Below are 27,635 nucleotides of genomic sequence, written 5' to 3'. Positions count from 1 at the left end.
TTACCAACGTTTCCAATTATGTCTTATTAACAAGGACAGGGTGGTACTGAACTTATGCAAATAAGTCTATTGCCATAAACATGAGAATACTCGAAAAGGCTTTAGTAATTTTTGGAGAAATCAAACAAGGAGACAGAGTCAGTGTTGAACTCGCATGGGTGCTCTTTCCCATTGCCCACAGCAGTGTCCCGGTGCCCGCCACACGTCTCCCTGGAGGAGGGACAGAGCTTGGATTCCGGGAGCTTATCGCCTGCTCCCACCGGTCATCACATGACCACTGCCCATCCTGTGAGCACCCGGTGTCACCTCCACTGTGGAGATGGTGCAAATGAGACCAACCAGGAGTGGGGGCTGGTGTGGAATGTGACCTTAAGTCAACAATAACGACGACGGCAGCTCGCATTTTTTAGGGTTTATTGACTCAATGCAAGTTTTCTAAGCACTTTCCGCCACCACCACCAATCGATTTCAATAGGTGCAAAATTTTTTTCCAGTGTGAGGACACAGAGGAGCGGAGGAGGGTCACTGGGACCTCACATCCAGCTCGACGGGCGCACTTTCAGCGGAACTGATGGGGTTGGAGACTTTACACTGATAACCCCCGGCATCCTCCCGCTGGACGGGGTCTATGGTGAGGGTTCTGTGGTCCTGGGACAGCGTCATCCTGTCCCTGAGCTGCAGATTCTCCGCATTGAACAGCCACTGAGTGGAGATGGCGTTTGTGTAGCAGGTCATGACCACGGCGTCCTTGTGCTCTGTGACTGTCGTGTTGCTGGCCAGGAGGGTGGGCACTCTCACGCGCTCTGCGGGGAAACAGGACATGAATAATTGAATGAGGGCTTGGGACCTGGGCCCACACAGCTTCCTCAAACATCTCAGTCACTAACAGTCCACAGTGAGCTCTGTAAAGGTCACCAGAGGGTGGCCCTGACCTCTTCAGAAGGAGAATTGTCTTTGTTCAGGTGACAATGTGTTAGGTAGGGCTGCACCTCCTCTCTGATCCTAGATCACCCCAGAGTGACCCCTGACCTGTTCACACAGGCATCTTTGTAATCTCAGCACAGGGAACCCCTCCCTTCCCGGCCCACATGAGTTATAACATTTACAACAGCATCAGAAATAATGTAATACTTAAACTTAACCAAGGAGGTGAAAGAGATGTACACTGAAAACAAGCAGATGTTACTGAACGTAAAAAGGAAACAAATAAATGGAAAGACATCCACGTTTATGCATTGAAAGACCCCCCAACTATCTGCGTATATGACATAATCCCTATTAAAAGGCCTATGACTTTTAATAGAATTCATATGGAATTTCAGTGAAACCCCAAATAATTGCAACGATCTTACAAAAGAAGAATGAAATTGCAGGTCTCACACTTCCTAATTTCAAATCTTACTATAGAACTAAAGTAAAGAAAATAGTGTGACAATGGCATAAAAACTTCTATTCATCAAAAGACACAATCAAATGGTTTGGGCAAGGAGCCAAGACTGTTCAATGAGAAAGGACGGTCTTCACACAAATGGTGTTGAACAGCCACATCCACACGCAGACACATGGAGTGGACCCTTGTTTATACCACGCACAACAATTGACTTAAAATACATCGAATCCTAAAGGTGAGACCTAAAACTATAAAACTCTCAGAAGAAAATATAGGGGAGAGCATTGTGACATTGGATTTGGCAATGACTTTTTTTAATATGACACCAAGAACACAATCGAAAAAAGAAAAAATTAGATAAATTGAATTTTCTCGAAATGAAAAACTTATATTCATCAAAAATCACAATCAACAGAGTGAAAGATTAGCTATGGAATGAGAGAAAATACTTTGCAAATTGCATTTAGGTGAGGGTTTAATATCCTGAATATACAAAGATCTTGGACAGCTCAACAACAAAACCAGAAAACCTGATTTAAAACGGGTAAAGCACTTGAATAGACATTTCTCCAAAAATGATACAAAAATGTCCAAAAAGCACATGACAGGACGCTCAACATCGCTATCGCTAGGAAAATGCAAATCAAAGCTCTCGGGGTCGGGGTTGTTGGCTGCGACGCGGGGGGTGGGTAAGTCCATGCGCAGGTAACGCAGACAGCACTCCCCGCGTGGTACCTTCGAGGCTCCCCAGGGCTTCTGCGATCAGAGCCGGACCTCTCAGCTCTCAGCCAGCTCCAGCCCTTAGAAGAATTAGGCAGGTCTGTGCACCACACGGCAAACGCACAGGGGTCTGAGCACTCAGGGGACGCGAGGCCTCCGGCTCTCTGTCTGCTGCAAGGTACAAACTTTCTCGGGTGTCAGCTAAGAATCAGGGTTTGATCATGAAAAACCTTGGGCTGGGGGTCAGAGACCACCCTGCACTTCTTCTGAGTCTTCGCTGACCCGAAGACTCCCTGGCTGGCCAGGGGCCGTTCCTTTAAACTTCACAGACCTCCATTGCCGAGCCGAAGTGTGTTTCTACGAAGTGTGTTTCCATTCTTTTAGAATATCCTTGAGATTGGGGTTGGAGCAGAAATAACACATGGGGGCCAAGAGCAAGCTGATGGTCAACTGACTATTCAGGCCACTGGGCCAAGCCCTGAGACTTCCCAGGGGAGTGTGACTGACATGAGCCAGTGAGCTAATAAATGATAAAGCAGAGCCCAAGGAATGAGCTAGAAAAGAGTGCAGGGGACAGGCAGGGGCTGACTGTGGCCGCAGAACCATGTGCTCAGCCCTTGGTCATTAAAGCCACTCTCCCCCTGCTGAAGAAGGGGTGAGGTGGCAAGAGGGGAGCATGGACTTGCTGAAATTTGACCCTTGTAGACCATTTGTGTTTGCTGGTTATGAGACAGCAATTTGGAAAGAAGTTAAAATTATTGCATATGTGAAAATTATTATTAATATTCCAGGGCCTAAAACCATCTACATGAATGACTTTCTCTAGAGAGCAGCAGTGGGTCTGAGACATGGGTTTCAGCCCCTGCAAAGACAGGGAGCTTGTCCTGTATGGCCAGAGTTTTAAAGACTCTGCATCCAGCCTGGCCAGTGTTGCTCAGTGGTTGAGCATCAACCTGTGATCCAGGAGATCAAGGTTCAATTCCCGGTCGGGGCACACGCCCAGGTTGCGGGCTTGATCCCCAGTCGGGGACGTGCAGGAGGCAGCCGATCAATGACTCTCTCATCGCTGATGTTCCCATCTCTCTCTCCATTCCTCTCCATCCCTCTCCATTCCTCTCTGAAATCAATAAAAACATAAAAATTTTTTAAAAAGACTCTGCATGCAGGTGAAGGACCAGGCTCCATTCCCGCCAAGATGTGGCTCTTAAGACTGAGCCCTGGCCAGAGACCAGCTCAGGAGCCTTGTGACTCCAGCACACGGGAAACTATTGCTCTCACTAAGCCCTTCCAAGGAAGCCAAAGCCAACCTGTCACAGGCTCCCAGGATCCCTGGAGTCAGGACACTAGGACAGGGCTCTGCGAGGTGGCTGCCTGAGCTGAGCTTCTCTGGGAGGATCCCCTGCAGGGTCTTTCTCAGGGTCATGGTCATGGGGAGGGGCCCAGGGGTGAACTGAGACTGGTCTCCCTCTGCTGAGTTATTCCCATGAGACTGGTCCTCTCTAAGGTGGTGAATGTCTGCAGGGCTGGCATCTGGGAAGGGAGCTCTGATCTCAGGAAGTTTGTGTCCACTGTGTGTGACCTGCACTAAAGGCCCAAACCCAGCCCGGGATGTGATGCAGAGGGAGACGGAGGAGAGTCCAGGGCAGTCAGTCCCGTGTATGGAGTAGAATTCCCCCCACCGACACCCAGAGGCCGAGAGCAGTCACTCACCGTACACATCGAGGCGCCCAAACCCTATCTCTCGCTGTGAATTCTGAAGCTGGGCTATTACGGTGTAGACTCCCGTGTCCTGCAGGGTGACCTTTCTTATGATCAGGGCTCCTTCAAGGTTTGCTGTCTCTCGGCCGGTGTATTCGGGCCCTGTCCTGTATCGCCTTACACGCCATGCAACAGATGCAATGAAATTATTGTAGTCCACCTTCTCCCCCCTGTACCAAAGAAAGCCTGCGACATGGGGGGGCTTGTTGCGGATTCGGAGAATCACGTCCTCTCCCTCGGCCGCGCTGATCGGCACGACACTGAGCTGGGCGGCGGCGGGCGCGCTCCAGAGGGTCAAGAGTGAGGCTAGGAGGGACGAGAAATGGGTCAATATTTGGGTCTGTGTGTTGGGATGGAGAGAGGAGGCCCTGGGTCCTGAGCAGGTCTCATCTCTCAGCCTTCGTGTGTGTGTGTGTGTGTGTGTGTGTGTGTGTGTGTCCCATGGTCAAGGTCAGCAGCGTGGCCACCATGACTTCAGCTCCTCTGAACCTGCAATTGCCTGTTCTGAACACTCTCTCCAGGTGTCTGCCTGGCTCACCCCCTCACTGTCCTCAGGCCCCTGCTGACTCCCAGGGGTGTCCTTGGGAGACACCTTCCCTGACCACCTCCTCTAAAGACCTTTTGCCTTTACTTTCTGACCTGTCCCTACTCTGTTCCCTTCACGACATCTACTTCATGGCACAAGTAGATCTTTTCTTGTCTATTTTCTCCCCACCGAAGGTGAGCTCCATGTGGGCAGTGCCCCCAGTGCCTGGAGCACACTGCAAGCATCTGGGGGTGAAGGAGTGAGTGTTCCCAGGGTTGTCCACCTCCTGGGGCGTATCTGCCCATTTCTGAAGTTGGTGGTGAGGACAATGTTTAGCGTCCCTGCTTAAAATTTTTCTGGTGTCACCTGACATAAATTGTTATTATTGGGGTCAGTCGTGAAAATTCAATGCTCAGTGGTGAATAACTTAGGAAATGAGCAGCGATCAGGGTTTTCGGCCCCTCTCCACGTCCCGATCTTGGGATGTTTCTGTTGCTGAGCCCCCTCCCCCATCCTACTGTGCTCTCCTGTCCTCTCCTCTCAGGCCCAAAGAGAAGCCTTTCCTCCCTTCTCAGAGCAGTTTTCTCCAGGAGACTTAGCCAGTCCCTGTCTCCCATCCTTCCATCCACCCCCAGGAATTGTCCCCTCCTTACCAGCCAGCAGGAGCCATTGCCAGGAAAGAAGTGCTCTGCAGGGAGGGGCTGAGGGGGACCCCATGGTGGCTGCGGCCTGCTCTGTCCGTCTTTCTGTGAGAAGAACTTGAGGTCCAGTAAGGCTCCCAGGCACCTCTGTCCTCACGGGGGGATCTGCTGTCCCGGCTCCCTGTGTGCTGAGCCTCCTGTGGGCCAAGATAACTTCCCTGGTCATGTGGGTCAGGGCGGGGTCAGTGCCCAGGGACCTCCCCCTCCCTCCCCTCATTCCTGCAACCCCTGTCCCCTCCTTCCAGTTAACCATCCCTCTATGTTTCCATTACCTGGGAACAGCTGAGGCATCTGAACACACTCACACACACACTCACACTCACACATTCATATGCTGTGTTTGGAAAAGCACCAGCCTGGGGGTACAGGTCCCCGCATCCCCACAGCTCCCAGTCAGGTGCACAGTAGCCCCCCCAACCCTCTCTCTTTCTCACATTTGACTTTCCCTTCAGAGCAGGAGTTCTGGGGCTACCTCAGGAACTCTTGTCTCAGGGGTGCCACATCCAGTCTGCATTGGAATCACCTGTGAAACTTTGTAAAGATCACAATGCCCAGGTGACATTTCAGAAATGCTGCATCCACAACTGCTCAGCTAACCTGGAGGCCTGGCCGGGCTGAGATCCAGCGATGTGGGGATGGGGCACCCCCTTCCCCTCTCCTGTGCACAGGGCGGGGCCCCGGGGCCTGTGCAACTGCAGATCCTGACTGGGGGGGGGGGGGTGGGGGGTGGACCAGAGACTCTGCATCTAACAAGCTCTCAGGGGAGGCTGATCTTCCTGGCCTGTGGGGCACACTGGCAATAGCAAGGCTGATGGGGACCCCTTCCCCCGAGAGGATGACCCTCTCACCCCAGCATTGGTCTCTGCGGTGCCCTGGTCTTTGGTCTGTCAGCACCTCACAGAGAGCTCCCTGGGGCCCCCAAACCTGGGGATTATTTATGTTTGTGACACAGAAACTCAGCTGGGCACCGGGTCTTCCTCGTGTTCCCAAATGCTCTGGGAAGGCTGGGCTCCCTCCCAGCAGGAAGGTCACAGAGATGACTCTGGAGGCGACAAGGGGTCAAGCAGGGTGATCACTGCAGAGGGCGCCCACCTTCTATCTCAGGTTGTCACCCGCCTGGCCTTTGCTTCCGGGGACAGAGACGCAGGACCAGGAGTGTCAGAGGAACCTGCAGTTCCCTGATGTGAAGGGGGGTGTCCTGTGTGTCCTGGGGGAAGGAGACTGTGGTGAGCGGCCAGGTGGCTGTGGGCTCCCTGGTCCTCGGGAAGGTTTCAGGGAGACCCTCCCTCTCCGTGTCTGTTGGCTGAGCCTGTCCTTGTGCCCCTGAGTGTCGGGGCAGCCTCTGTCCTCTGCCTGGGGGCTTCCTGTGGTCACCCCGCCTTGCCCATGGCGGTGCAGGCACCCCTGGGCCCGGCAAAGTCAGAAACACCCAAACCTGTGGGGAATTTTATGAGTTCATTTGAGCCAAACTGACCTCACCTGCCTGGAACAGGCCTCAAAGCCTGAGGAGGAGGCAGGTTTGCAGCTGGTTTGATATATTGTAACAGAAAAGATGGAAAGTTAGTGAAACCCGCTGCGCGGTGAGAGAGGGTAGCTGGGGAGCTCCGGCCCCATGAAAGGCATCCGGGGAAACATGCTCTTTACACTGGGGGGTCCCGGACGGTTCACATTTCAGCACCGAGAGGGGGGCGGGGAACCAGGGGCAGGGGCTCTGCTGTCTCGGACTCTGGTGCCAGAGGCTGTGCCTTCAACTGGTCTAGCAAAGAAAATTACTGAGACGTGCCAAAGGCCATGTCATCCAAGACGCATAAGAACAGGGGACAGGGCTCACCTAAGGTAAAACCTGACCTTTGCTAAGGAAGCTGTAGGCCTGGGACGTGACTACCTGCCATCACCTGCCCAATTAGGAATTTACAGCCAGTGTCAGGCACTGCCCAGGAATGCTGACCAGGCTCCAGAAGGTGGGCTCTGACCTCCAGACTGAGAGACTGGTCAGTCGGCGGCTTGTCGCTGTGTCTCATGCCTCCTGACTCCATCCCAGGGCAGGGCGAGCCCGGTGAGGGGACAGGCATTGTCCAGAGTATCACGAGTCCAGTGTCACGAGAACTGTCTCTATCTGGTGCATGTGCTGTTTCAGGAGGAGCTCTCTGTCTCCTGATTTCAAAGCAAGGGCCTGGTGAGGGCTCCCCTGAGTCTTTTCGGAAAGGGTGCCAGATGGTTGATCCCCCAAAATGCCCTGTGTGTTTCCCATGAAAGCTTTGGGATGTTGCATCCAAGTCATCTGTGTCCCCCTCTGTCACCTGCTCTAGGCCTCCCATGGGACCCAGGAGCTGGAGCAGCTCCACCTGAAGACTCAACCAGGGGAACTGTGGGTTCCTCTGTTAGGGATGGGGAGGCCCCCCTGGGACTCTCAGCCCCTCTGAGGTGGAAGCAGCCACTGATCCTGGGTTCTCCTGTCCCATGTGCGCGGGAAGTTCCCCTTGTTGCCCAGGACACCATGGGCTGGTGAGATGTCTTCTGGGACCACACCCAGGTGTCCCCACAGAGCAGGGGGCTTGGGAACGGGGAGTCATCCCGATTCCTTTGAGGTAAGGTTGGGCTTTCTGCTGCCCTGGTAGAAACTGTTCCATTCGCTCAGTAAACACTCATTAAATGGGTGAGGGAAACCACACAATGGAAGCCTGTCATCCTGTGTGACACTTGCAGTCAAATCATGTTCCTTACAGACATGAAGGCAATGGTATCAGAATGGAAGGAGGCCACCAAATGCCCGGGGATGTCCCAGGATCAAGTCCTTACCCCAAATTACAGTCGGGGGGGGGACAGGAACCCCCTAACAGTGAGGAGTCAGATCCTTCTTGACTCCCTGAAAATCACAGCCCTCCCCATCCCCACCTTCTGAGTGACATCTCACGCCTTCAGGGCTGGGCAGGAGCCTGTGTCCTTCCTGTTCCCATGCAGGCCTGACCTGGTGGACACTTAGGACTCTCCAACCCCGGCACAGTTTCTACCAGGGCAGCAGAAAGCCCAGCCTTACCTCAAAGGAATCGGGATGACTCCCCATTCCCAAGCTCCCTGCTCTGTGGGGACACCTGGGTGTGGTCCCAGAAGACATCTCACCAGCCCATGGTGTCCTGGGCAACAAGGGGAACTTCCCGCGCACATGGGACAGGAGAACCCAGGATCAGTGGCTGCTTCCACCTCAGAGGGGCTGAGAGTCCCAGGGGGGCCTCCCCATCCCTAACAGAGGAACCCACAGTTCCCCTGGTTGAGTCTCCAGGTGGAGCTGCTCCAGCTCCTGGGTCCCATGGGAGGCCTAGAGCAGGTGACAGAGGGGGACACAGATGACTTGGATGCAACATCCCAAAGCTTTCATGGGAAACACACAGGGCATTTTGGGGGATCAACCATCTGGCACCCTTTCCGAAAAGACTCAGGGGAGCCCTCACCAGGCCCTTGCTTTGAAATCAGGAGACAGAGAGCTCCTCCTGAAACAGCACATGCACCAGATAGAGACAGTTCTCGTGACACTGGACTCGTGATACTCTGGACAATGCCTGTCCCCTCACCGGGCTCGCCCTGCCCTGGGATGGAGTCAGGAGGCATGAGACACAGCGACAAGCCGCCGACTGACCAGTCTCTCAGTCTGGAGGTCAGAGCCCACCTTCTGGAGCCTGGTCAGCATTCCTGGGCAGTGCCTGACACTGGCTGTAAATTCCTAATTGGGCAGGTGATGGCAGGTAGTCACGTCCCAGGCCTACAGCTTCCTTAGCAAAGGTCAGGTTTTACCTTAGGTGAGCCCTGTCCCCTGTTCTTATGCGTCTTGGATGACATGGCCTTTGGCACGTCTCAGTAATTTTCTTTGCTAGACCAGTTGAAGGCACAGCCTCTGGCACCAGAGTCCGAGACCGCAGAGCCCCCTGCCCCTGGTTCCCCGCCCCCCTCTCGGTGCTGAAATGTGAACCGTCCGGGACCCCCCAGTGTAAAGAGCATGTTTCTCCGGATGCCTTTCATGGGGCCGGAGCTCCCCAGCTACCCTCTCTCACTGCGCCAGCGGGTTTCACTAACTTTCCATCTTTTCTGTTACAATGTATCAAACCAGCTGCAAACCTGCCTCCTCCTCAGGCTTTGAGGCCTGTTCCAGGCAGGTGAGGTCAGTTTGGCTCAAATGAACTCATAAAATTCCCCACAGGTTTGGGTGTTTCTGACTTTGCCGGGCCCAGGGGTGCCTGCACCGCCATGGGCAAGGCGGGGTGACCACAGGAAGCCCCCAGGCAGAGGACAGAGGCTGCCCCGACACTCAGGGGCACAAGGACAGGCTCAGCCAACAGACACGGAGAGGGAGGGTCTCCCTGAAACCTTCCCGAGGACCAGGGAGCCCACAGCCGCCTGGCCGCCCACCACAGTCTCCTTCCCCCAGGACACACAGGACACCCCCCTTCACATCAGGGAACTGCAGGTTCCTCTGACACTCCTGGTCCTGCGTCTCTGTCCCCGGAAGCAAAGGCCAGGCGGGTGACAACCTGAGATAGAAGGTGGGCGCCCTCTGCAGTGATCACCCTGCTTGACCCCTTGTCACCTCCAGAGTCATCTCTGTGACCTTCCTGCTGGGAGGGAGCCCAGCCTTCCCAGAGCATTTGGGAACACGAGGAAGACCCGGTGCCCAGCTGAGTTTCTGTGTCACAAACATAAATAATCCCCAGGTTTGGGGGCCCCAGGGAGCTCTCTGTGAGGTGCTGACAGACCAAAGACCAGGGCACCGCAGAGACCAATGCTGGGGTGAGAGGGTCATCCTCTCGGGGGAAGGGGTCCCCATCAGCCTTGCTATTGCCAGTGTGCCCCACAGGCCAGGAAGATCAGCCTCCCCTGAGAGCTTGTTAGATGCAGAGTCTCTGGTCCACCCCCCAACCCCCCCCCCAGTCAGGATCTGCAGTTGCACAGGCCCCGGGGCCCCGCCCTGTGCACAGGAGAGGGGAAGGGGGTGCCCCATCCCCACATCGCTGGATCTCAGCCCGGCCAGGCCTCCAGGTTAGCTGAGCAGTTGTGGATGCAGCATTTCTGAAATGTCACCTGGGCATTGTGATCTTTACAAAGTTTCACAGGTGATTCCAATGCAGACTGGATGTGGCACCCCTGAGACAAGAGTTCCTGAGGTAGCCCCAGAACTCCTGCTCTGAAGGGAAAGTCAAATGTGAGAAAGAGAGAGGGTTGGGGGGGCTACTGTGCACCTGACTGGGAGCTGTGGGGATGCGGGGACCTGTACCCCCAGGCTGGTGCTTTTCCAAACACAGCATATGAATGTGTGAGTGTGAGTGTGTGTGTGAGTGTGTTCAGATGCCTCAGCTGTTCCCAGGTAATGGAAACATAGAGGGATGGTTAACTGGAAGGAGGGGACAGGGGTTGCAGGAATGAGGGGAGGGAGGGGGAGGTCCCTGGGCACTGACCCCGCCCTGACCCACATGACCAGGGAAGTTATCTTGGCCCACAGGAGGCTCAGCACACAGGGAGCCGGGACAGCAGATCCCCCCGTGAGGACAGAGGTGCCTGGGAGCCTTACTGGACCTCAAGTTCTTCTCACAGAAAGACGGACAGAGCAGGCCGCAGCCACCATGGGGTCCCCCTCAGCCCCTCCCTGCAGAGCACTTCTTTCCTGGCAATGGCTCCTGCTGGCTGGTAAGGAGGGGACAATTCCTGGGGGTGGATGGAAGGATGGGAGACAGGGACTGGCTAAGTCTCCTGGAGAAAACTGCTCTGAGAAGGGAGGAAAGGCTTCTCTTTGGGCCTGAGAGGAGAGGACAGGAGAGCACAGTAGGATGGGGGAGGGGGCTCAGCAACAGAAACATCCCAAGATCGGGACGTGGAGAGGGGCCGAAAACCCTGATCGCTGCTCATTTCCTAAGTTATTCACCACTGAGCATTGAATTTTCACGACTGACCCCAATAATAACAATTTATGTCAGGTGACACCAGAAAAATTTTAAGCAGGGACGCTAAACATTGTCCTCACCACCAACTTCAGAAATGGGCAGATACGCCCCAGGAGGTGGACAACCCTGGGAACACTCACTCCTTCACCCCCAGATGCTTGCAGTGTGCTCCAGGCACTGGGGGCACTGCCCACATGGAGCTCACCTTCGGTGGGGAGAAAATAGACAAGAAAAGATCTACTTGTGCCATGAAGTAGATGTCGTGAAGGGAACAGAGTAGGGACAGGTCAGAAAGTAAAGGCAAAAGGTCTTTAGAGGAGGTGGTCAGGGAAGGTGTCTCCCAAGGACACCCCTGGGAGTCAGCAGGGGCCTGAGGACAGTGAGGGGGTGAGCCAGGCAGACACCTGGAGAGAGTGTTCAGAACAGGCAATTGCAGGTTCAGAGGAGCTGAAGTCATGGTGGCCACGCTGCTGACCTTGACCATGGGACACACACACACACACACACACACACACACACACACGAAGGCTGAGAGATGAGACCTGCTCAGGACCCAGGGCCTCCTCTCTCCATCCCAACACACAGACCCAAATATTGACCCATTTCTCGTCCCTCCTAGCCTCACTCTTGACCCTCTGGAGCGCGCCCGCCGCCGCCCAGCTCAGTGTCGTGCCGATCAGCGCGGCCGAGGGAGAGGACGTGATTCTCCGAATCCGCAACAAGCCCCCCCATGTCGCAGGCTTTCTTTGGTACAGGGGGGAGAAGGTGGACTACAATAATTTCATTGCATCTGTTGCATGGCGTGTAAGGCGATACAGGACAGGGCCCGAATACACCGGCCGAGAGACAGCAAACCTTGAAGGAGCCCTGATCATAAGAAAGGTCACCCTGCAGGACACGGGAGTCTACACCGTAATAGCCCAGCTTCAGAATTCACAGCGAGAGATAGGGTTTGGGCGCCTCGATGTGTACGGTGAGTGACTGCTCTCGGCCTCTGGGTGTCGGTGGGGGGAATTCTACTCCATACACGGGACTGACTGCCCTGGACTCTCCTCCGTCTCCCTCTGCATCACATCCCGGGCTGGGTTTGGGCCTTTAGTGCAGGTCACACACAGTGGACACAAACTTCCTGAGATCAGAGCTCCCTTCCCAGATGCCAGCCCTGCAGACATTCACCACCTTAGAGAGGACCAGTCTCATGGGAATAACTCAGCAGAGGGAGACCAGTCTCAGTTCACCCCTGGGCCCCTCCCCATGACCATGACCCTGAGAAAGACCCTGCAGGGGATCCTCCCAGAGAAGCTCAGCTCAGGCAGCCACCTCGCAGAGCCCTGTCCTAGTGTCCTGACTCCAGGGATCCTGGGAGCCTGTGACAGGTTGGCTTTGGCTTCCTTGGAAGGGCTTAGTGAGAGCAATAGTTTCCCGTGTGCTGGAGTCACAAGGCTCCTGAGCTGGTCTCTGGCCAGGGCTCAGTCTTAAGAGCCACATCTTGGCGGGAATGGAGCCTGGTCCTTCACCTGCATGCAGAGTCTTTTTAAAAAATTTTTATGTTTTTATTGATTTCAGAGAGGAATGGAGAGGGATGGAGAGGAATGGAGAGAGAGATGGGAACATCAGCGATGAGAGAGTCATTGATCGGCTGCCTCCTGCACGTCCCCGACTGGGGATCAAGCCCGCAACCTGGGCGTGTGCCCCGACCGGGAATTGAACCTTGATCTCCTGGATCACAGGTTGATGCTCAACCACTGAGCAACACTGGCCAGGCTGGATGCAGAGTCTTTAAAACTCTGGCCATACAGGACAAGCTCCCTGTCTTTGCAGGGGCTGAAACCCATGTCTCAGACCCACTGCTGCTCTCTAGAGAAAGTCATTCATGTAGATGGTTTTAGGCCCTGGAATATTAATAATAATTTTCACATATGCAATAATTTTAACTTCTTTCCAAATTGCTGTCTCATAACCAGCAAACACAAGTGGTCTACAAGGGTCAAATTTCAGCAAGTCCATGCTCCCCTCTTGCCACCTCACCCCTTCTTCAGCAGAGGGAGAGTGGCTTTAATGACCAAGGGCTGAGCACATGGTTCTGCGGCCACAGTCAGCCCCTGCCTGTCCCCTGCACTCTTTTCTAGCTCATTCCTTGGGCTCTGCTTTATCATTTATTAGCTCACTGGCTCATGTCAGTCACACTCCCCTGGGAAGTCTCAGGGCTTGGCCCAGTGGCCTGAATAGTCAGTTGACCATCAGCTTGCTCTTGGCCCCCATGTGTTATTTCTGCTCCAACCCCAATCTCAAGGATATTCTAAAAGAATGGAAACACACTTCGTAGAAACACACTTCGGCTCGGCAATGGAGGTCTGTGAAGTTTAAAGGAACGGCCCCTGGCCAGCCAGGGAGTCTTCGGGTCAGCGAAGACTCAGAAGAAGTGCAGGGTGGTCTCTGACCCCCAGCCCAAGGTTTTTCATGATCAAACCCTGATTCTTAGCTGACACCCGAGAAAGTTTGTACCTTGCAGCAGACAGAGAGCCGGAGGCCTCGCGTCCCCTGAGTGCTCAGACCCCTGTGCGTTTGCCGTGTGGTGCACAGACCTGCCTAATTCTTCTAAGGGCTGGAGCTGGCTGAGAGCTGAGAGGTCCGGCTCTGATCGCAGAAGCCCTGGGGAGCCTCGAAGGTACCACGCGGGGAGTGCTGTCTGCGTTACCTGCACATGGACTTACCCACCCCCCGCGTCGCAGCCAACAACCCCGACCCCGAGAGCTTTGATTTGCATTTTCCTAGCGATAGCAATGTTGAGCGTCCTGTCATGTGCTTTTTGGACATTTTTGTATCATTTTTGGAGAAATGTCTATTCAAGTGCTTTACCCGTTTTAAATCAGGTTTTCTGGTTTTGTTGTTGAGCTGTCCAAGATCTTTGTATATTCAGGATATTAAACCCTCACCTAAATGCAATTTGCAAAGTATTTTCTCTCATTCCATAGCTAATCTTTCACTCTGTTGATTGTGATTTTTGATGAATATAAGTTTTTCATTTCGAGAAAATTCAATTTATCTAATTTTTTCTTTTTTCGATTGTGTTCTTGGTGTCATATTAAAAAAAGTCATTGCCAAATCCAATGTCACAATGCTCTCCCCTATATTTTCTTCTGAGAGTTTTATAGTTTTAGGTCTCACCTTTAGGATTCGATGTATTTTAAGTCAATTGTTGTGCGTGGTATAAACAAGGGTCCACTCCATGTGTCTGCGTGTGGATGTGGCTGTTCAACACCATTTGTGTGAAGACCGTCCTTTCTCATTGAACAGTCTTGGCTCCTTTGTCCAAACCATTTGATTGTGTCTTTTGATGAATAGAAGTTTTTATGCCATTGTCACACTATTTTCTTTACTTTAGTTCTATAGTAAGATTTGAAATTAGGAAGTGTGAGACCTGCAATTTCATTCTTCTTTTGTAAGATCGTTGCAATTATTTGGGGTTTCACTGAAATTCCATATGAATTCTATTAAAAGTCATAGGCCTTTTAATAGGGATTATGTCATATACGCAGATAGTTGGGGGGTCTTTCAATGCATAAACGTGGATGTCTTTCCATTTATTTGTTTCCTTTTTACGTTCAGTAACATCTGCTTGTTTTCAGTGTACATCTCTTTCACCTCCTTGGTTAAGTTTAAGTATTACATTATTTCTGATGCTGTTGTAAATGTTATAACTCATGTGGGCCGGGAAGGGAGGGGTTCCCTGTGCTGAGATTACAAAGATGCCTGTGTGAACAGGTCAGGGGTCACTCTGGGGTGATCTAGGATCAGAGAGGAGGTGCAGCCCTCTCCTAACACATTGTCACCTGAACAAAGACAATTCTCCTTCTGAAGAGGTCAGGGCCACCCTCTGGTGACCTTTACAGAGCTCACTGTGGACTGTTAGTGACTGAGATGTTTGAGGAAGCTGTGTGGGCCCAGGTCCCAAGCCCTCATTCAATTATTCATGTCCTGTTTCCCCGCAGAGCGCGTGAGAGTGCCCACCCTCCTGGCCAGCAACACGACAGTCACAGAGCACAAGGACGCCGTGGTCATGACCTGCTACACAAACGCCATCTCCACTCAGTGGCTGTTCAATGCGGAGAATCTGCAGCTCAGGGACAGGATGACGCTGTCCCAGGACCACAGAACCCTCACCATAGACCCCGTCCAGCAGGAGGATGCCGGGGGTTATCAGTGTAAAGTCTCCAACCCCATCAGTTCCGCTGAAAGTGCGCCCGTCGAGCTGGATGTGAGGTCCCAGTGACCCTCCTCCGCTCCTCTGTGTCCTCACACTGGAAAAAAATTTTGCACCTATTGAAATCGATTGGTGGTGGTGGCGGAAAGTGCTTAGAAAACTTGCATTGAGTCAATAAACCCTAAAAAATGCGAGCTGCCGTCGTCGTTATTGTTGACTTAAGGTCACATTCCACACCAGCCCCCACTCCTGGTTGGTCTCATTTGCACCATCTCCACAGTGGAGGTGACACCGGGTGCTCACAGGATGGGCAGTGGTCATGTGATGACCGGTGGGAGCAGGCGATAAGCTCCCGGAATCCAAGCTCTGTCCCTCCTCCAGGGAGACGTGTGGCGGGCACCGGGACACTGCTGTGGGCAATGGGAAAGAGCACCCATGCGAGTTCAACACTGACTCTGTCTCCTTGTTTGATTTCTCCAAAAATTACTAAAGCCTTTTCGAGTATTCTCATGTTTATGGCAATAGACTTATTTGCATAAGTTCAGTACCACCCTGTCCTTGTTAATAAGACATAATTGGAAACGTTGGTAATATAACCAAGGCTTTGGCTCAGTGTCCCAGTTCAGACTGATGCCCTGAGAATTAGAAATGACCTCGCCCTTCATGGAGCTGAGTTTGACCTGATGGGTCTTTTGGAATCTCCTGGAGGAAAGGTCATCGCCCAAAGCTGCAGAGCCTGCGGGTGAGGCGTGAGGGGGGGGCTTCCTGACCTCCAGAGGCTGTTAAAACTCCCACCTGAGGTTTCACAGAAAAACCTGTGTCAGAGCAAACTCTGGTGAATGTCGGTTCCTCTGCACTCAGGTCACCAATCAGGCCAAACCCAGTGACACCAGCCGTGTTGTAGGATCAAAAAGACTCTTCTTTTTTTGAGGGAACATTTGATCAAAAGAAAGGTGACTGTAGAGAGAAAGGTAATGTGTTTCCTAATTGGCTTTACACAAAAGAAAAATAAAACGTCTCATGGAATCCTGAGGATTGGAGGTTTTCATATTTTTTATTTATTGTTTTTATTATTTTTAATCCACACGAGGATACATTTTATTGATTTTGGAGAGAGAGAAAGGAGGAGAGAGAGAGAGGGAGAAACATCAATGTAAGGGAGAAATATCCACAGGTTGTCTCCCATAAGCGTCCCCACCAAGGATCGAACCTGCAGACTTTTGGGGTATGGGATGAAACTCCAACTGAGCCACACTGGCCAGGGCAAGGAGGTTTTTAGTTTTGTTTTTTTTTACTTCTTGGTTTTAAAGATCCCCACCCAAGTTAGAGACTGGGACACAGAAACACCAGGAGAATTAACTTTTAATAGAAGCGGCTCAAAGCACGTGGAAGCTGTTGGGTGGCATGGATACACGTGGAGTGTGTGCCCGTGTCAACACTCATCAGGACGTATGCTTTGCATGTGTGTGGCTTGTCTGTCGCTTATACCTCAGTCAAGCTGTAACCAAGGCTCGATGGCGTGAGTCGCTCGCGTGGTCGGGGGGGAGAATATTGTTCCTCTATTACTGCTGTTCCCAAGCGGGCGACCCTGGCCGTGTGCCCGCGGGAGGGCAATAATGACACCAGCCGGCCTTTCTGAGCCCTCACTGTGCGCTGGCCCTTCGGGCACAGTGGCTCATCTCATCACCAGGTGGGTCTGCTGAAACCACTCACTCGCTCGGCTCTCCCACCTCCTGGCCTCCCCTGGCTCCTGCCCCTCGGGAGCTCTGGCTGAGCCGGGCTCCCTCGCCCTCGGACGCCCCGCTTCGGGAAGGGCCGCCCTGGTCACTCGGCGAGGGCCGCAGCCCAGCTCTGTGAGGTCGCCGTGCCCGCCCTTCCCCCTTCCAACCATTGTCACATGTGATCTCTGCTCATTGATCAAACGCGACCAGCCGCTCGCCCCGCTGAGGCACCGCTGAGACCCAGGGCAGACAAGACCCAGGCCTCGGACCTGCCATGCGGTGGGGAGTCGCCCCAAAGCCAAACGACGGCAACGAAAATGTTATGGTATGGTAGAATAAGGTGAGTTCTCCTTGGGGTGTTTTTTCTTCTTTTAAATTAAAAGTGTTAAAGCAGCCAGGAGGGAGTGACCTGAAGGGTGCAGAGGAGGAGGGGAGGGGAGGGGAGGGGAGGGGAGGGGAGGGGAGGGGAGGGGAGGGGAGGGGAGGGGAGGGGAGGGGAGGGGAGGGGAGGGGAGGGGAGGGGAGGAGCCCTGAGGGGGGGCCATAGGCCAGAACTTTATCTTTATTCTCAGTAAACTGGGGAGCCACGGGGGGAATTCAGAGCAGGGGTGGGGGGTGAGTGCTCTACGTTTAGTGAAGGGAACCAAAATTTTGCCACCCAAAAGTTTCTTTTGGGGGAATATTGATTTTAAGCTGTTTAGTAACTAACAAAACTGAGAAAGAACTATCAGTCCCACCCGCATCCTGCCATGGACTCGGACAGAAAAAAGAAAAACTTGCCTGGGGGAGGGAATCAGGGCATCTGCCTGAGGCCGCAGGAGCCGGGGTCTGTCTGCGTGGCCCGAGGGGGGTGCAGTCAGCCAGGGGACAGGCGGGGCGGGCAGGCCAGCGTGCCAAGAAGGGGCCCGGGTCTGCATTTGTTCTGAGCACAGCCGAAAGGATTTGTTGAAAGACCGGATGTGGGGTGTGAGAGGAGAACAACTGGGAAAACACAAGGAGATTCAGGAAAATTCTAGAGGAGCACAGTGAGGTCAGGCATTTGGCTGGGATCAAGGGTCCTAGGGCATCTTGACAATGCCTTTCAGATATTAGCTGTCAAGTAAATAGTTGAACATCAGCAGTAATGTCCAACTGGTCTCTCCTGACCACTGCCGTGTCCCCAGGGCCCTGGACAGTGCCTGGAAGGCACAGGGCAGGAGTGCGTGACACACTTCCAGAGCCAGCGAGTAAACAACGACAAACAATCGGATCGTCTCCTGGACACCCTTGCACAATATTTCTAACTAAGAAAATACAGAGACGCCATAAAGTTATCACGACTACAGGGGCCCTTACAAACCCATTTGGTTTTGGAAGTCACATCAGGACCTTTCTCCAGCATTCACGCTGCGCACATTTTTGAACGAAATTAGGTTAACCATGAAGGTACCTGGGTGACCTTGAAACCTAGCAGGCACCCCTCTGCGAGACTCCCACCCCCAGTGCCCCAGCAGCAGAGACGGGACTGCAGTCCCTCAGGCAGGCTGGGCAGGTACTAATCAAAACTAGGGACATGGAAAAATGCAACAAAGGGACCGATTAAGCAGCAAGAGATGATGGCGTGAACAGGAACCTGAGCCATGAGTCAGGGTCACAGGACGCCTGGTGCCTCCTGAACAGCTGCGGATAATATAACACGAGGGACTCAACTAAGACGCCTCGGAGGGACGCTCTGGACAACAGAGCAGGAAACCTTTTCATTAGCAGAGTCAAATGTGTCCTTTAACTTTTCTCTAATAAGAAGTCAAAAGTCCATACGCTTATATTGATAGAACAGTGTTTCAGTATTTTTACGTTTTTTTGGTATGATTTCGGTACTCAGCCACTTTAATGAAATGACTAGGTCACCAGATTGAGCTTTTAGTTAGACTCCCTAAACCTGCCTGAGGGTCACGGCTCTGCTGTGAAGGAAGCAGGGCCTTCACCCCAGATATGCCTTTTAGGATATTGATTTTGATCTGGTTATTGGGAAACAAAAGGTTAAAAAAGCACCTTAGACCTTCTGTTTTAATTGCCTAGAAAGAATTTAGACAGAGGAGCAGCTCCAGGAGGGACAGTCACCTGGAGATGCCAGGCAAACAAACATTTATTTACCAAACATTTGCTTTGGCGCCTCAGACTACAACCGTCTTTATCTTTAGCTTTGGAAATGGCATATGGGCCTCACCTACCCAATACTTCTTCGGGTCTCTTTCCTTATAGACCCAGAATATTCGTTCATGTAATAGACTTTGTACAGGTGTCAGGAGATAGATTGCTCTAGATTGAGAGAGGTGTAGCCTGCTAAGCACAAGATGGATAGATCTGTCTTCTGCTCTTAAGGTACCTTTACCGACACACCCCAAAGTGGGTTGTAGGAATTTTGGGTTGTCTACCAGCAGGAAGAACTCTGGACCCAGTAAGCAAGGAGCCCAGACAGGTTTTACAAGCACCTAATTCTTTCTATTAAAGACCCTTCTGCGCAAGTGTTCATGGCAGGGTTACTTGTAATAACCCCAAAATGGGAAACAGCACAAATGTCCATGAACGAGTGTCTGGATAAACAAATTTGGTGCATCCCTACAATGGAATAGAACTAAGAGATTTTTTTTAAGAAAGAACTATTTCAAAATAATTGTGCTGAGTGAAGAAGCCAAACTTCGTCCAAAATTACATATTGTATAATTCAAATTTTGAAAATTCTAGAAAATGCAAGCTAATCTACAATGACAGAAAGCAGATGAGAATTTCCTTGACACTGGGGAAGGGAGTGCGAGGCGGGCAGGATGAAAGATTACGGGAGGGCCCGAGGAGGCTTTCAGAGTGAGGGACAGGCTCGCAGTCTTCATGTAACAACTACTCCGGTGCATACAGCTGGCAAAACCTAATAAATTGGATACTTTCAATATGTTAAGTTTATTATACATCAACTATAACTCAGTAAATATGTTAAAAATTATATATATACACATAAGACATATTGCCTAAAGTATAAGTTTAATAAAAAACACAAAGCAAACTATACCTAAATAGAACAGGACTTTCTTTTGCACATTTTTCTGCTTGTCCACCAGAGGGCGGCACAGCTCCTCCGTGACTTGGAGCCTCTGGGGAGCTGCTGACTCGGCCTGCGCAGCACCCACAGCCCAGCAGGGTCCAGCCCCACCAGCATCGCTCAGCCCGCAGCCCCTCTCGCCCTCCACGCTGCCCACCCTGGGCTCTGAGAGCTCCTCCGTCCAGCCGGGCATCTGCCCACCAAAGACCAGTCCCCTGCAGGCAGCTCTTTCCCCCACCCTCTGTCCCTCAAGGGGCGACGGGCCACTCAGGATTCAGGTCTCAGCCAAGAGGTCACTTTCTCAGAAGGGCTCTCTGTGACCCCCAGACCAGCTGAGACTCGAGTACACGCCCTGGACACACCAGAAATTTTCCTTCCCTGCCCGTCTCTGGATTATAATTAGCTCCTTCACCGGGGGGGGGGGGGGGGGACAGTTTTCCTGACACTGGACTCATAATACTCTGGACAATGCCTGTCCTCTCACTGGGCTCACCCTGCCCTGCGATGGAGTCAGGAGGCCAGGGACACACAGGGAAAGGGCCCGACTGATTGACTGATCGGCCTGCCGACCTGGAGCCAGAGCTGACCTCTATCCAGGGCCCAGGCTCCCACCCTCTGGTGCTGGGCAGCATCCAGCAGCTGACAGTGGCTGTAGGTCGCCCCTTGCTCTCTAGGGAACGACAGTGAGACACAGACAACAGGAAATTCCTGCAGGAGCCTGGCTTTGCCTAAGGAGGTAAAGAGGAAGCCTGATTTCCATCTCCTGCCTTAACAAGCCCTTCTGGGCTCCTCTCTCATGCCTGATCTGTCCTATCTGTTCTTTCTAGGGACTGTGGACACAAAAGGGGTTGTGCAATAAACCTGGCAAGCTCGGGGGCCATGTGGTGGCCCGACAAGCTCAGGACAAAAAGTAACTGCCTGGAACGGTCTGATCAGAAAGTATCAGCTGGGCAGTCGGTGGCAGGGAGTCCTGCCTCAGGCTTATAGCTTCCTTAGCAAAGGTGAGACTATACCTTAGGTGAGCCCTGTCCCCTGTTCTTTTGCATCTTGGATGACATACCTTTCACATGTCCAAGTAATTTTCTTTGCTAGGCCAATGGAAGGGATAGCCTCTGGCGCCAAAGTACGTGACCACAGAGCCCTCGTGATGCCTGGCTCCCTGCACAGCCTCTCTACGAGCTGAAAATGTGAACCGTCCTGGACCCACCAGTGTAAAAAAAGTATGTGTTTCTCCAGTTTGCCTTTTATCCAGTTCTAGAGATCTCCCAGCTATGCCTTCTCTCACCACCTAATGGATTTCATGCAACTTTTTCATCTTTTTTTATTATAATGTATAAAGCTGCAAAACTGCCTTTCTTTTCAGGATTTGAGATCTTGCTTTCAGGCAGATGACATCGGTTTGGCTCAAACTCCTAAAAAGTCTCCATAGGTTTAAAATTGTCTTGCTGTGACAGGGCCTAGGAGCACCTGCTCTCTCAGGGGTCTCTGTGCTGCTCCCCACTCCATGCCTGGCACCACCATGGGCAAGGTGGGGTGACCACAGAAAAGTCCCCCAGGCAGAGGACAGAGGCTGCCCCAACGGTCACGGAGCACAAGGGCAGGCTGAGCCCGCAGAAATAGAGAAGGAGGGTCTGTCTGAAACCTTCCCGAGGACCAGGGAGCCCTCAGCCACCTGACCTCCCACCACAGCCTTCTCCCAGGACACACAGGACACCTCCCCCGTCACACCCGGGAACTGCAGGTCCTCCCGAGACTCCTGGCTGTGGGTCTCTGTCCCTGTAAGCAGAGGCCAGGCTGGTGGCAACCAGAGATAGAAGGAGGGTGCCCTTGGCAGTCATCACCCTGCTTGACCCTTTGTCACCCCCTGGGTCACCTCTGTGGCCTTCCTGCTGGGAGGATTTCCAACTTTCCCAGAGCATTTGAGAACACGGGGAACACCCAGTGCCCAACTGAGTTTCTGTGTCACAAACAAATAATCCCCAGGTTTGGGGAGCATGGGGACTCTCTGTGAGGTGCTGACAGACCCAAGACCAAGACACAGCAGAGGCCAATGCTGGGGTGAGAGGGTCATCCTCTCGGGGGAAGGGGTCCCCATCAGCCTTGCTATTGCCAGTGTGCCCCACAGGCCAGGAAGATCAACCTCCCCTGGAGCTTGTTCGATGGAGACTCTTGGGTCTACTACAGGCCTGCTGAGTCAGGATCTGCAATTGCACAGGACCTGGGGCCCTGCCCTGTGCACAGGAGGGGGGTGGTCTGCACAGGAGGGGGGGTCCCACCCCACATCACGCGGCCTCATTCTTGTTGGGCACCCACCTTAGCTGAGCAGCTGCTGAAGCAGCATTTCTGAGGGGTCACCTGGGCATCACAGTGTGTACAATGCTTCACAGGTGATTCCAGTGCAGACTGGCTGTGACATTCCTGTGGCAAGTTTTCCTGACGTGGCCCCAGAACTCCTGCTCTGAAGGGAAAGTCAAATGTGAGAGAGAGAGAGGGCTGGGGGGGGGGGGCTACTGGGCACCTGACTGGGAGCCGTGGGGATGCCAGGACCTGGGCGCCCCAGGCTAGTGCTTCTCAAAACACAGCCCGTGTGTGTGTGTGTGTGTGTGTGTGTGTGTGTGTGTGTGTGTGCAGAGGCCTCAGCAGTTCCTAGGGAACAGAAATGTAGACCAAAGGGAAAGGGAAAGGAGAAGACAGAAGTAGCCCGAATGAGGGTGGGAGAGGGAGGGTCCTGGGCACAGGCCCCGCCCCAACCTACATGACCAGGAAAGGCCTCTTGCCCCAAGAAAGGCTCAGCCCGTTATAAGCAGGACAGCAGATTCCTCCGGTCCACACAGAGGTGCCTGGGAGCCTGACTGGACCTGAAGCTCTTCTCACGGAGGGAGGGACAGGGCAGGCAGCTGACACCATGGAGTCCCCCTCAGCCCTTGTGCTCAGAGGACTTGTCCCCTGGCAGGGGCTCCTGCTGGCTGGTAAGGAGGGGACAGTCCCTGGGGGTGGGCGGGAGGAGGGGAGACAGAGACTGGCTGGTGACTCCTGGGGAGCACAGGGCTCTGGGAGCAGAGGGAGGGCTGCTGTGTGGACCTGAGGGGAGAGGACAGGGGAGCAGAGTAGGATTGAAAAGGGGGTGCAGAAGCAGAAAAAGCTCATAGTCTGAAGTGGCGAAGGGCAGGGAAACCTCAGTGATGGTTCATTTCCTAAGTTATTCATTGCTGAGTACTGAATTTAGAAAACTGATGATGATGATAACAATAAATGTCAAGCATCAGGAGAAAAGTCTTAACCAGACTAAACATTGTCCTCACCACCAACCTCAGAAACAGGCACATACACCCCAGGAGCTGCAGGCCCCTGGGAGCACTCACTCCTTCACCCCCAGGTCTTTGCAGCCTGTTGCAGGCAGTGGGGGTGCAACAAGGTCAGACAAGCCCCGGCCCCAGGGAGCTCACCTTCTATGGGGAGGAGACAGACAAGGAAAGATGTACATGTGATGTCAGGGACCCACAAGTGTCATGAAGGGACCAGAGCAGGGACAGGCCAGACAGTGGAGAAGGAGGGTCTTTAGAGGAGGTGGTCGGCGAAGGTGTCTCCCAAGGACGCCCCCGAGAGTCAGCAGGGGCCTGAGGGCAGTGGGGGTGAGCCAGGCAGACACCTGGAGAGAGGGTTCAGAACAGGCAATTGCAGGTTCAGAGGAGCTGAAGCCATGGTGGCCACGCTGCTGACCTGGACCATGGGAGACACACACACACACACACACACCCCACCCCAAGTCTGAGAAACGAAGAGACCTGCTCAGGACCCAGGGCCTCATCTCTCTGCCCCAACACACAGACCCAGATATTAACCCGTTTCTCCCTCCTCTCTTAGTCTCACTCCTGAGCTCCTGGAGCCCGCCCGCCTCTGCCCAGCTGGCTATCGTGCCCACCAACGCTGTGGAAGGAGAGGACGTGGTTCTCCGTGTCCGCAACATGCCCCCCGATGCCGTGGCCTTTCAGTGGCACAGAGGGGAAGGGGGAAAGGCCGAGCGATATATTGCATATTACTCAGTGGCCGCCAGAGATTTTGGAAGAGGGCCTGAATTCACCGGTCGAGAGAGAATAAACCACGACGGGTCCATGCTGATTAAGAAGGTCACCCTGAGGGACACAGGAATGTACACCATTGTCGTCCACCTTCAAAATTCAAAAAAAGAAATAGGATTTGGACGCCTCAGTGTGTACCGTGAGTGATTGCTTCCTGTCCTTTGGATGTCGGTGGGGGGAATTCTCCTTCACACACAGGACTGACTGCCCTGGACTCGCCTCCATCCACCTCTCATCGCGTCCCGGGCTGGGTTTGGGCCTTTAGTGCAGGTCACACACAGTGGACACAAACTTCCTAAGATCAGAGCTCCCTTCCCAGATGCCAGCCCTGCAGACATTCACCACAGAGAGAAGGACCAGTCTCATGGGGGTGACTCAGTAGAGCGACACCAGTCTCAGTCCACCCCTTGGGCCCCTCCCCAAAGACTGGGTTGGGCCATCTTTATTGCCTAATAAATTAGTTAACAAGAGGTAAATGCCTTTTCACTTTCTGTAAAGCTCCCTTGGCCACAGAGATGAACAGAGGTGGTAAACCTGCCTTCTCCAACATACATGGCAGTTTACATGAAGAGTGGGACCTCATCTTCTTCTAAGTCAAAGAAAGTTCTAGGAAAAGTTCAATAAAACTCATGAGAGGAAAATTCCACCTGATGCTGAGGTTATAGGACTCATGGGCTGGGAAGGGGTTCCCTGCGCTGATGTCTGTGGAACAGGTCAGGGGTTACTCTGGGGTGATTTGGAGTCAGAGGGAAGGTAAAGCCCTCCCCTTTCCTCACACATTGTCACCTGAACAAAGGCAATCGTCCTCTGCAGAGTCCAGACCATCCTCTGGTGACCCTACAAGGCTCATTGTGGATTGTGAGTGACTGAGATCTTTGAGGAGGTAGCATGGCCCCAAGTCCCAAGCCCTCATTCAATCAGTCATGTCCTCTGTTTCCCCACAGAGCCCGTGAGAGTGCCCACCCTCCTGGCCAGCAAAACCATAGTCACAGAGCACAAGGACGCCGTGGTCCTGACCTGCTACACAAACGCCATCTCCACTGAATGGTTGTTCAATGCCGAGAATCTGCGGCTCAAGGACAGGATGACGCTGTCCTCGAACAACAGAACCCTCACCATAGACCCCGTCCGGCGGGAGGATGCTGGGAGCTACCAGTGTGAGGTCTCCAACCCCATCAGTTCCGCTGACAGTGCCCCCATTGAGCTGGATGTGAAGTACGAGTGACCCTCCCCCCCTCTGTTACCAATCTCTGAATAAATTTTTGCACCCTTTAAATAAATTTGTTGTGAAGGTGGAAATTTCTTAGCAGACTTGCATTGAGTCAATAAATGCTCAAAAATGTGAGATGAGCCCGGCCAGCTGTGGCTCAGCGGTTGAGCATCGACCTAGGATCCAGGTGATAGGGGTTCGATTCCCGGTCAGGGCACATGCCTGGGGTGCGGGCTCCATGAATGACTCTCTCATCATTAATGTTTCTATCTTTCTCCCTCTCCCTCTCCTTTCCTCTCTCTGAAATCAATAAAGATATATATTTTTTAAAAAAGTGAGATGACATTGTCATTATTGTTGACTTAAGCTCGCATTCCACAACGGATCCCACCTCTGGAGGATCCCATTTGCAACATCTCTACAGTGGAGGTGACCTCAAGTCTCTCACAGGAAGGGTAATGGTCATGTGATGACTGGTGGGAGCACATGATGACCTCCCAGGAATCCAGGCTCTGTCCCTCCTCCAGTGGGATGCGTAGAGGGCACCTGGACACCGTCTGGGACAAGAATGCACAGGAGGGTTCCCATGTGGGTATCGACACTGACCTTTTTCTTCCTGTTTTACATCTCCCAAAATATTTCTGAAGCCCTCTGAAGTGCTCTTATTTTTGTGGCAGTAGGTTTATTTGCATAAGTTCCGTAGGACACTGCCCTTCTTGTTAATAGGATATAATTGGAAATGTTGGTAATACAACCAAGGCTTTGGCTCAGTGTCCAGTTCAGACTGATGCCCTGAGAATTAGAAATGACCTCACCTTTTTTGAAGCTCAATTTGACCTGATGGGTCTTTTGGAATCTCTTGGAGAAAAGGTCATCACCCAAAGCTACAGAGCCTGCGGGTGAGGTGTGAGGGGGGGGCTTCCTAACCTGGAGAGGCTGTTAAAACTCCCACCTGAGGTTTTATAGAAGAACCTGCATGAGAGGAAACTCTGTGGTGAATGTCGGTTCCTCTGCACTCAGGTCACCAATCTGTCAAATCCAGTGACACCAGCCATGTTGTAGGATCAAGAACATTTTCTCCCTTGGAAATAACATTTGATTAAAGGGAAGGTGACTGTAGAGAGAAATGTGATGTCTCCATGGAAAACTCCGGAAGCACAGCCTTCCGGGAGATCAGATGGGCTCTGTTCAGGGTCTCTCAGCTATTTTGCACCTGCTTATAAATTGCAGGAACTGATGGAGATGCAAAGCGGGTCCTGGCTGAAAGGATTTAGTTCTGTTTCCCTCCACTGTGCAGGAAGCAGTTTTGTTATGATCCGGGGGCCTTAATATTTCCTCACAATCACTTATCTTTAGACCGGTTCCTCCTGACCGCAGGTCTCTGACCTCCATTTTTTTAGAGCATTTTCTTCAGGAATGTAATTGCAACTTGTAATTGCAGATTCTTCCTCTTCTGTTTTGAAATATACTTAAATGTTATGACCCAGAGGATATCTGACCTCATCTCTTTGAAATGTAATCCTCCGGGTGTCCCTGTGCTCCAGTCTCTAAGGGAGGGTAGGAGCCTAAGTAGGGTGGGGACCTTCACAACCAAGATGTGAAAAGACCTCCTGTCAGGATTTCATGAGAAGTTTTACTTTTGTTTTTTGTAAAGCCAGTTAGCAAACACAGATGCTTATGATTCCTTCTGCTGCTTTTAAAATCTTTCCAGCATTTTGTTCCAGGGGTGTTGAGTTTAGTCTCACAGCCTTCTTGCATGGTCTTGAATAAACTCTTTCCTGCATCTTTAAATCTGTCCCATGCGTGTTTTACTTTGGCATCTCCTACCTGGAACTAGCTGATCCTGTCACCTTGCTCACAGTGTCCATCCTGACCTTATTTTCAAATCTTCCAATTTTTCCTTACCTTGCTACAATTCTCCATATAAATATTTCCAACTTTCCTCCCTCCCTTCCGACGTGGTGTCCACAGCAGGAGATGACCTGACTGCCCAGATCCTTCTGGGGCCCCACGTTGCCTGGAGCGGCCTTTGTCCCAGAATCTGAGCAGAGGTGCAGGTCCGAAATGCTGCATCTGCACAGCAGCCTAACCATTAAGAGTGTTGTCATCCCATTTTTACTGCACCTTCCAGGAACAAGATAACAGAGATTTTAAACAATATTCTGTCATAAAAGTCAACAACTCCGGTAAATACACAGCATCTCTGTCACGTCGGCCATGTGCAGGCCTGGACGACGCTGTTCCAGGCCCTCCATGAGCTGGAGCTCAGGGCAGACAGCAATGTCCTCACTCTTTGATTTCTATGTTATTTTTACAAACTCCACGT

At 52.5% G+C, this 27,635-nt stretch overlaps 3 protein-coding genes across 3 annotated transcripts; 2 read left to right on the top strand and 1 right to left on the bottom strand.

The window, feature by feature from the left end:
- Positions 1–522: 522 nt before the first annotated feature.
- LOC148091063 (cell adhesion molecule CEACAM21-like) lies at positions 523–5,111 on the bottom strand. Its single transcript, XM_087826734.1, has 3 exons — positions 5,048–5,111; positions 3,821–4,174; positions 523–803 (listed from the first exon to the last, which is right to left on the bottom strand). The coding sequence occupies exons 1-3, from the start codon at positions 5,109–5,111 to the stop codon at positions 523–525; spliced, it is 699 nt and encodes a 232-aa protein (XP_087682860.1).
- Positions 5,112–10,704: 5,593 nt separating this feature from the next.
- On the top strand, positions 10,705–15,295 carry LOC107545095 (cell adhesion molecule CEACAM21-like). Its single transcript, XM_087826735.1, has 3 exons — positions 10,705–10,768; positions 11,642–11,995; positions 15,015–15,295. The coding sequence occupies exons 1-3, from the start codon at positions 10,705–10,707 to the stop codon at positions 15,293–15,295; spliced, it is 699 nt and encodes a 232-aa protein (XP_087682861.1).
- Positions 15,296–22,925: 7,630 nt separating this feature from the next.
- Positions 22,926–25,434, top strand: LOC107545099 (cell adhesion molecule CEACAM21-like). The gene is made up of 3 exons (XM_016223139.2): positions 22,926–22,989; positions 23,885–24,238; positions 25,044–25,434. Exons 1-3 carry the CDS (start codon positions 22,926–22,928, stop codon positions 25,322–25,324), a joined length of 699 nt encoding a protein of 232 aa, XP_016078625.2. The 3' UTR covers positions 25,325–25,434.
- Positions 25,435–27,635: the final 2,201 nt, after the last annotated feature.

The sequence above is a fragment of the Miniopterus natalensis genome, chromosome 18, assembly GCF_054644295.1.
Source record: "Miniopterus natalensis isolate mMinNat1 chromosome 18, mMinNat1.hap1, whole genome shotgun sequence".
NCBI lineage: Eukaryota > Metazoa > Chordata > Mammalia > Chiroptera > Miniopteridae > Miniopterus > Miniopterus natalensis.
This window is presented reverse-complemented; position numbering and strand designations above follow the sequence as displayed.